Source organism: Gadus macrocephalus, chromosome 5 (genome assembly GCF_031168955.1).
Source record: "Gadus macrocephalus chromosome 5, ASM3116895v1".
In the NCBI taxonomy this organism is placed as follows: domain Eukaryota; kingdom Metazoa; phylum Chordata; class Actinopteri; order Gadiformes; family Gadidae; genus Gadus; species Gadus macrocephalus.
In genome coordinates this window covers 20,207,377-20,217,376 of record NC_082386.1, presented here as the reverse complement: position 1 = coordinate 20,217,376, position 10,000 = coordinate 20,207,377, and the positions used below count along the sequence as shown (strand labels likewise).

The window sequence follows — 10,000 nt, the reverse complement described above, 5'->3', positions numbered from 1 at the left end:
TGGTCGTATTTGTATCGGCAGAACGAACTGCGTGTTTAACCTGTAAACATGACCTACTGGTAGCTGACCCCCCCCCCGTCAGACAGCGGTCCTACTCCTTCACGGTAACAGCGTGTAGAAGGTTCCTCCTCGCGCTCTGTGTGCCAAGGTCAAGTAGGAGTGGAGTGATCGAGGCGTGCGGCGGAACGCGCGCGCCGGGCCTTTTATTAAAGTGCATTAGAGCAGGCTTTGGCTTGATATTGAGTGTGTTCTTTTAAATAGTGGAGTACAGAGGAGTGTGTTGGTTTCGGTGTGCGGCAGCTCCCTGTGGAGCGGAACGGGCCGACAGCTGCCGCTACATTATTACATTATTAGCTGCTGCTTACCTGGGGACCGGGCGCGTGATGAAACAAGCCTCCCTGGGGAGCCTCTTATCTCGTCTTAGCTCTCGGAGCCTGCTGGAGTCTGGAGGCTCGAGGCTGGTTGGTGGAGGCTGGATGATGACATTCCCCTCCAGTCTGCCAGCCGGGCTAACGTGTTAGCTCCACGAGCTAACACTCTGCGCGGCACTGCAAAGATAATGCTAAGCTAACACTCTTCCCCAGCTGACGTGGCTTTGTTGCAACCCCACTGTGTTGCAACCCCACTGGGTTACCACCCCAGTGTCTAGGGGTAGTGGTGGGGGAGGCAACAGATGTTAAAGCGGCTGTGTTCTGGGTATAGAGGAGTAGATTGTGGTGAACCATAAAATAATGGAAACAGATGACGATGGTGAACATGGGTTTACTGGTGAACACAAACACAAACACAACAGCACACGATGCAGCCGGGGCCTTGGGACTTGAGTGTTGCCAAATAAAGGAACCGAAACGGAACAAAGCTAAGCTAACAGCCGACACAGGTAAACATAGCTTACCAGCTGCCCGAGCAGACACCCCGCATGCCCGCCTCCCCTGAGGGGTAGGATACCCTGGGTAGGAACACGCCTACCCTCGTGTTCTGAACAGAGAACGGCCCAGTGTTGTCAATTGCATCGAGGCCTCTCTCTTACCTGTACCAAGACCGCAAGGGAGCAACCAACAACAGACCAACAGATAGTGGAGCCGACAAATGGTTTCAGAACAAACGCACAGAGGGGAGACCGGAAACCAAGGGACAATATCGATCATTTAGTAAGTATTTTGTGTATAGACAATATCTAGGATGTAGCAATCTCTCCAAGGATCTAAAGACTCTGGAGATACAAACAGGGCCAACCTTAGCAGACCCAAACAGAGAGCCTAGCCAAACCGGAGCAGGTCTGTGATGTGATTGGTGGATTCAGATGAGCTGGTCTGTAGAGAAACGATGATGGATGATTGGTTAATTGGTTAATCGACTGTCAGCTGACTGAGGGAAACAATGAGACGGCAACATACAAACAGTGGCCGTAACAGGCTACCGCTAGGCTAACGCTTGTCTCACAAAGCTAAAGCTGCAGCAGTGCTAGGCTAAAGCTAGGTTAATGCTGGGCTAACGCTGCTAGCGTTCTTCTCACCGAGCTAACACGGATACCGCTAGGCTAATGCTAGGCCACTGCTAGGCTAATGCTCCTCTCAGCCAGCTAACACTAGCACGTTGTCATGTTCATAGTTGAGTGTTATGATAAAGTTTAGCATGTGCTACCTCACGTGATAGGGTACAGCATGACCTTCATTCATGCTGTCTTCATGTCTATTCTAGGATGGAGGATACAACCCCAGCGTTTAATATGGTGAGCGCTCGCACACACACACACACACACACACACACACACACACACACACACACACACACACACACACACACACACACACACACACACACACACACACACACACACACACCTGCGTGTCTGTATCATGTCTATTCAGTAACGTACGGTGTCTCCAGGACCAGGACGGGAGGAGGTCCTGGGGGGCCTGGCGGAGGCGGACTCGGCCCGCTCCGTCCAGCAGACGGGGGCGGTCCTCCTGGCTCTGCTCCAGAAGGCCCGGCAGCGCCACCGCGACATCACCACGCAGGAGATGACGGTCCTGATCGACGAGAGGGACCGCACCGCCACCAAGGTACGTCACCATGGTTACAGAAGGGGCTGTGTTACCGTGGTCACAGCAGGGCTGTGTTTACCATGGTCACAGCAGGGGCTGTGTTACCATGGTCACAGAAGGGGCAGTGTTACCATGGTTACAGAAGGGGCTGTGTTACCATGGTTACAGAAGGGGCTGTGTTACCGTGGTCACAGCAGGGGCTGTTTCCATGTTTTTTAGCAGGTCTGCGTTTGCCATGGTTACGTTAGGGGTGTTTCCATCTTTACAGTAGGGTTACGTTGCCGTGGTTACAGGAGGGCTGTGTTTCCATGATTACAGCAGGGCTGCGTTGCCATGGTTATAGCAGGGCTGCGTTCCGACGGTTACGGCAGGACCGCGTCACCATTGCGATGCCGGCTGCATTTCCATGGTTACTGCGGCGCGGTGTTTTCCATGGTGACAGCGTGTAGCCATCTCAATGATGCACACACTAACACTATTGTCTAGCTGGCATGTAGTAGACATCGTGATGGAGGCGTTGCTGTAACACTACGCTGTTGGCGCGCGGAGGGGAACAGAGCCCAGCTGGCTGAGTCAGGGTCCAGGTGTGGGCGCCATACACAACATGTATGATATATCAAATAATAGAGAGAGAGGGAGGGAGAGAGATCCCTCGCTCCCCCTCCTCATCTCTCAGGGATTAACTCTGTGCTTCCTGAGAGCCAAGGAGACTTCTGGGAAATATTCTGGAGGATATGAGAACCAGGGAGAACCCTTTGTCCCTCGTTCTCCCACTCCTCAAACTCTCTCTCTCTCTCTCTCCTCTCTCTCTCTCTCTCTCTCTCTCTCTCTCTCTCTCTCTCTCTCTCTCTCTCTCTCTCTCTCCTCTCTCTCTCTCTCTCTCTCTCTCTCTCTCTCTCTCTCTCTCTCTCTCTCTCTCTCTCTCTTTCTTTTTCTCTCTCTCTGTCTGTCTCTCTCTGTCTCTCTGTCTGTCTCTCTCTCCGTCTGTCTCTCTGTCTTCCTCTCTAATTGTCTTTCTCTCAGCTCTATTGCTCGGCCCCTCTCTGCTGAGCCAATATCGTGTTATTACGCTGGGCGGCCCACTGCTGTCCTCTGATTGGTCAGTTATTGAGCTAATATCTCCTTTATTACAGCAGGGCCCCACCGGCCCCAGCCACCCACCACGGACCGCCGGCCGCATCCCAATACATCTAGCTAGACCACCACTAGCCGGGCCGCATCCCAATACTTCTAGACAGACCACCACCAGCCGGGCCGCATCCCAATACATCTAGACAGACCACCACTAGCCGGGCCGCATCCCAATACTTCTAGACAGACCACCACTAGCCGGGCCGCATCCCAATACATCTAGACAGACCACCACTAGCCGGGCCGCATCCCAATACTTCTAGACAGACCACCACTAGCCGGGCCGCATCCCAATACATCTAGACAGACCACCACTAGCCGGCTTCATCCCAATACATCTAGACAGACCACCACTAGCCGGGCCGCATCCCAATACATCTCTCTAGACCACCACTAGCCGGGCCGCATCCCAATACATCTCTCTAGACCACCACTAGCTGGCCGCGTTCCAATACATCTAGACAGACCACCACTAGCCGGGCCGCATCCCAATACATCTAGACAGACCACCACTAGCCGGGCCGCATCCCAATACTTCTAGACAGACCACCACCAGCCGGGCCGCATCCCAATACTTCTAGACAGACTACCACTAGCCGGGCCGCATCCCAATACATCTAGACAGACCACCACTAGCCGGCTTCATCCCAATACATCTAGACAGACCACCACTAGCCGGGCCGCATCCCAATACATCTCTCTAGACCACCACTAGCCGGGCCGCATCCCAATACATCTCTCTAGATCACCACTAGCTGGGCCGCGTTCCAATACATCTAGACAGACCACCACTAGCCGGGCCGCATCCCAATACATCTAGACAGACCACCACTAGCCGGGCCGCATCCCAATACATCTAGACAGACCAACACTAGCCGGGCCGCATCCCAATACATCTAGACAGACCACCACTAGCCGGCCGCATCCCAATACATCTAGACAGACCACCACTAGCCGGCCGCATCCTAATACATCTAGACAGACCACCACTAGCCGGGCCGCATCCCAATACATCTAGACAGACCACCACTAGCCGGGCCGCATCCCAATACATCTAGACAGACCAACACTAGCCGGGCCGCATCCCAATACATCTAGACAGACCACCACTAGCCGGCCGCATCCCAATACATCTAGACAGACCACCACCAGCCGGGCCGCATCCCAATACATCTAGACAGACCACCGCTAGCCGGGCCGCATCCCAATACATCTAGACAGACCACCACTAGCCGGCCGCATCCTAATACATCTAGACAGACCACCACTAGCCGGGCCGCATCCCAATACATCTAGACAGACCACCACTAGCCGGGCCGCATCCCAATACATCTAGACAGACCAACACTAGCCGGGCCGCATCCCAATACATCTAGACAGACCACCACTAGCCGGGCCACGTTCCAATACATCTAGACAGACCACCACTAGCCGGCCGCATCCCAATACATCTAGACAGACCACCGCTAGCCGGGCCGCATCCCAATACATCTAGACAGACCACCACTAGCCGGGCCGCATCCCAATACATCTAGACAGACCAACACTAGCCGGGCCGCATCCCAATACATCTAGACAGACCACCACTAGCCGGGCCGCATCCCAATACATCTAGACAGACCAACACTAGCCGGGCCGCATCCCAATACATCTAGACAGACCAACACTAGCCGGGCCGCATCCCAATACATCTAGACAGACCACCACTAGCCGGCCGCATCCCAATACATCTAGACAGACCACCACTAGCCGGGCCGCATCCCAATACATCTAAACAGACCACCACTAGCCGGGCCGCATCCCAATACTTCTAGACAGACCACCACTAGCTCTATAGAACTGATTTTTTTCTAGCTCCATGCTACGTTCAACAGTTTAATTTCATGGTAAACTTCCTCTTTGTCTCCAGTTGAATCGTCTGGAACTACTGACCAGAGAAAAGAACCAGGCAGCACACGACGCCTGCAAGGTAGGCACGCACAAACGCACACACACACACACACACACACACACACACACACACACACACACACACACACACACACACACACACACACACACACACACACACACACACACACACACACACACTCTTCCTGTGCTAACTTTTTAGGATAGGGGAGGAGGTGGAGAGAAAAGGAGGTGTAGAGTGAGAGGAGGTGTAGAAAGAGAGAGAGGAGGTGTAGAGAGAGAGGAGGAGAGGAGGTGGTGTAGAGAGAGAGGAGGAGGAGGAGGTGTAGAGAGAGGAGGTGGAGAGAGAGTGGAGGTGTAGAGAGAGGAGGTGGAGAGAGAGGAGGAGGAGGTGTAGAGAGAGAGGAGTTGTAGAGAGAGGAGGAGGTGTAGAGAGAGAGGAGGAGGAGGTGTAGAGAGAGGAGGAGGAGGAGGAGGAGGTGTAGGGAGAGGAGGAGGAGGAGGTGTAGGGAGAGGAGGAGGAGAGAGAGTGGAGGTCTAGAGAGAGAGGAGGTGTAGAGAGAGAGGAGGTGTAGAGAGAGGAGGAGGTGGAGGAGGTGTAGAGAGAGGAGGAGGTGTAGAGAGAGAGGAGGTGGTGTAGAGAGAGAGGAGTTGGTGTAGAGAGAGAGGTGTAGAGAGAGAGGAGGAGGAGGAGGAGGAGGTGTAGAGAGAGAGGAGGTGTAGAAAGAGAGAGAGGAGGTGTAGAGAGAGAGGAGGTGTAGAGAGAGGAGGAGGAGGAGGAGGTGTAGAGAGAGGAGGAGGAGGAGGAGGAGTAGAGAGAGGAGGAGGAGAGGTGTAGAGAGAGGAGGTGGAGAGAGAGAGGAGGTGTAGAGAGAGAGGAGGTGGAGGGGGGGCGGTAGAGGGAGCAGGGAGGAGGTGCAGGAGCAGAGCTGTCTGTGGGGGACCCCCGGCCCGGAGCTAAAGGTCACAGCGTGTCCTGCGTCCCCCAGGCCGGACGGGCTCATTTGGGTACGGCGTGATGAGGAGGCACTCCGCTGGGGGGGTACATATTGACGGAGGGTGGGGCGCTTTGATGCCCTCCTGGTCCTCTGGCCTTGAGGGGACTAATGAGAGAGGAGGGGGGCTGGCAGAAGGTCCCCCCCACTGCTCCATATTCATATCCATGGTCCTACTGGTCTGAACTATCTTACTGACTGGGTGTGGTGCCTCTCTCATCCTCTCCTCCTCCCCTCCTCTCCTCTCTCCTCCTCTCCTCCTCTCCTCCTCTCCTCTCCCCTCTTCTCCTCTTTCCTCCTCTCCTCTCTCCTCCTCTCCCCTCCACTCTCCTCCTCTCCTCTCTCCTCCACTACTCTCTCCGCTCTCCTCTCCTCCTCTCCTCTCCTCTCTTCTCCTTTATCTCTCTTCCTCTCCTCCTCTCCTCTCCTCCTTTATCTCTTCCTTTCCCCTCTCCTCTCCTCCCCTCCTCCCCTCCTCTCCTCCTCTCCTCCTCTCCTCTCTCCTCCTCTCCTCTCTCCTCCTCTCCTCTCTGCTCCCCTCTCTTCTCCTGCTCTACGCTCTCCCATCTGCCTGCTCCTTTCCTCTCTCCTCTCCCCTCGCCAAATAGAGAGGGGAGAACACACACGCACGCACACACACAGCCAGGGGTGTGTGACTGTGCGTGTGCTTGTGTGTGCGATGGCGTGCGTGCGTGCGTGCGTGCGTGCGTGCGTGCGTGCGTGCGTGCGTGCGTGTGCGTGTGCGTGTGCGTGTGTGTGTGTGCTGGCCCTGAGCTCAGACCCGGCCGTTCTGACGGCTGGGGGGTTTGTTCAGGAGGAGCTGGAGAGAGCGGAGCGGGAGAGAGACCGGGCGCTGGAGCAGCAGCAGCAGCTGGAGGGGGAGATCACCAGGTCAGAACCACTCAGCCGCTGGTATCACCAGGAGAGACAGTAGGAGAGACAGCCACAGGTATCACCAGGAGAGACAGCCGCAGGTATCACCAGGAGAGACAGTAGGAGAGACAGCCGCAGGTATCACCAGGAGAGACAGTAGGAGGTATCACCAGGAGAGACAGTAGGAGAGACAGCCGCAGGTATCACCAGGAGAGACAGTAGGAGAGACAGGAGAGACAGTAGGAGAGACAGCCGCAGGTAACATTAGGAGAGAGAGCAGCAGGAGAGACAGGAGAGACAGTAGGAGGTATCACCAGGAGAGACAGTAGGAGAGACAGCCGCAGGTATCACCAGGAGAGAGACAGCCACAGGTATCACCAAGAGAGACAGTAGCAGCTGGAGGAGAGACAGTAGCAGGAGAGAGAGCAGCAGGAGAGACAGTAGCAGCTACAGGACAGTTGTTGAAGAAAAAAATAATCGAAAATAATAAAACTACAAAGTGGACGTGTCCGTATAAACCGCAGTGTGCTACTGGTGGACACTGGGAGCCACCCAGTACAACCACAGTATCCTACAGGTTCTGCTGGGAGCCAACCGGTACAACCCCTTTCTTCTGTGGGACACCGTCATCACCCTAACAGAACGCGGTCAACACGATAACCTGGGCACTGATTGTGTCGAGTGCTCCTGATCGGTCAGCCCTCTCGGTCTGTCTCCAGGCTCCAGGGCGAGTCGCGGCGGGCCCTGAGCCACGGGGTCTCCCCGGCCCCGGGGCCCAGGGATGGGGGCGAGGTGCTGGGTAGCACTGCAGGCCAGGAGGCCGCGCTGACCCTGAGCTCCCATCCCTCCAGGCAGCAGCAGGACCTGGACCAGAGGCTACAGGCCTCCCTACAGGCAGAGGGGGAAGCCTGCGCAAAGATACAGAAGTGGGTCACCCCTACCTTCATTCTCTCATCCCTCTTTCGTTCTTTCACTAGTATCATCCCTCCATCATTCTGTCTCTCCTCCATCATTCTGTCTCTCCTTCATCATTCTGTCTCCCCTCCATCATCCCTCCATCATTCTGTCTCTCCTCCATCATTCTGTCTCTCCTTCATCATTCTGTCTCCTCCATCATCCCTCCATCATTCTGTATCTCCTCCATCATTCTGTCTCTCCTCCATCATCCCTCCATCATTCTGTCTCTCCTCCCTCATCCCTCCATCATTCTGTCTCCTCTATCATCCCTCCATCATTCTGTCTCTCCTCCCTCATCCCTCCATCATTCTGTCTCTCCTCCCTCATCCCTCCATCATTCTGTCTCTCCTCCGTCATTCCTCCATCATTCTGTCTCTCCTCCGTCATTCCTCCATCATTCTCATCATTATCATTATGTCTTGCCTGTGTGTGTGTGTGTGTGTGTGTGTGTGTGTGTGTGTGTGTGTGTGTGTGTGTGTGTGTGTGTGTGTGTGTGTGTGTGTGTGTGTGTGTGTGTCAGGTTGGAGCGGCTGGTGGAGGTGTTGAGGAAGAAGGTCGGAACCGGCAGCCTCCGCTCAGTCGTCTGACCCCGACGACCTCCTGACCCTCCTGACCCCCGATGACCTCTTGACCTCCTCTCCCAGGGGGTTTGGGGTTGTTTCATTTATATATTCCCGTCTACCATTACAAACACTACACAATACTATATTTATTAACGAAATAAGAATTTCTGGTATTCCCAACACGATATAACATTATATTTAATTATTTGAATAAGAATATCTAGTATTATATACACTATACTACATTATGTATCAAAATATTCATATTTTTGTAATAGTTTGAATATGCCGTACTCGTGTTCCAAACCCAACATTTGTATTGATTGATTCTGGTATTATCGGAGAGTATTATTAAGGTCAATGTTGCTTCATTCCTTTTTATTGTCCTTGATAATCATTATTATTAGATCATTAAACATGTGCCCAATATTCTGGAGTTGTTCTAATGGAGAAGTTTGTGCGTTCCTCTGGGCTATGATTAGTTTTAGTCTTGGTGGTGGAAAGTGTCTCCTCTCAGTGTTTTAAGTTTTAAGTGTTTTAATATAGAGCGACATGCTCAGGGAATCGCTTTTCATTTCCTCTGATTAAAAACACGTGGGCCTACTTTGGTTTCCCCAAACAATTTGTCTCTAAATAAATCACTGCCTTTTCTTCATTCCCCTTGCTGTGTCATTATTCAGTATAATAGTATTTATTATTATTATATGACGCCATGTATTTGTGCCTAAATAGCCGATGAAGTAGAGATGAGACGCTGGATGTCCAGGGGGGTGGAGGCGATGATCCCAGGTGGAGGTCTTGGTGGAAGTCTGGCTTGAGTTCAGGGTGGAGGTTTTGGGGCGGTCTGGGTGGAGGTTTGGTCGGGGGTCTGGGCGGGGGTCTGGGTGGAGGTCAGGGGGATGGTCTGGGTTGGAGGTAAAGTTGAGGTCTGGGTGGAGGTCTGGTGGAGGTCGTGGGGGCGTCTCGGTGGAGGTCTGGTGGAGGTCTTGGGGGTGTCCGGGTGGAGGTCTGGGTGGAGGTCTGGTGGAGGTCTTGGGGGCGTCTGGGTGGAGGTCTGGTGGAGGTCGTGGGGGCGTCTGGGTGAAGGTCTTGGGGGCGTCTGGTGGAGGTCTGGTGGAGGTCGTGGGGGCGTCTGGGTGGAGGTCGTGGGGGCGTCTGGGTGGAGGTCTGGTGGAGGTCTTGGGGGCGTCTGGGTGGAGGTCGTGGGGGCGTCTGGGTGGAGGTCGTGGGGGCGTCTGGGTGGAGGTCGTGGGGGCGTCTGGGTGGAGGTCGTGGGGGCGTCTGGGTGGAGGTCTGGTGGAGGTCTTGGGGGCGTCTGGGTGGAGGTCTGGTGGAGGTCGTGGGGGTGTCTGGGTGGAGGTCTTGGGGTCGTCTGGTGGAGGTCTTGGGGGCGTCTGGGTGGAGGTCTTGGGGCGTCTGGGTGGAGGTTTGGGGGCGTCCGGGTGGAGGTTTGGTGGGGGTCTGGGTGGAGGTTTGGGGGCGTCCGGGTGGAGGTTTGGGGGCGTCCGGGTGGAGGTTTGGG

At 54.6% G+C, this 10,000-nt stretch overlaps 1 protein-coding gene across 1 annotated transcript in view; it reads left to right on the top strand.

Annotated features, from left to right (window-relative positions):
* The window catches only part of mipol1 (mirror-image polydactyly 1), an 18,609-nt gene extending 9,476 nt beyond the window's left edge, over positions 1–9,133 (top strand). The window contains exons 10-15 of the mRNA XM_060052864.1: positions 1,702–1,732; positions 1,878–2,066; positions 5,089–5,148; positions 6,900–6,976; positions 7,678–7,884; positions 8,436–9,133. Of these exons, the coding sequence (XP_059908847.1) occupies positions 1,702–1,732; positions 1,878–2,066; positions 5,089–5,148; positions 6,900–6,976; positions 7,678–7,884; positions 8,436–8,502 (631 nt within the window). The 3' untranslated portion in view covers positions 8,503–9,133. The remainder of the gene's footprint in view (positions 1–1,701; positions 1,733–1,877; positions 2,067–5,088; positions 5,149–6,899; positions 6,977–7,677; positions 7,885–8,435) is intronic.
* The last annotated feature ends 867 nt before the right edge of the window (positions 9,134–10,000 follow it).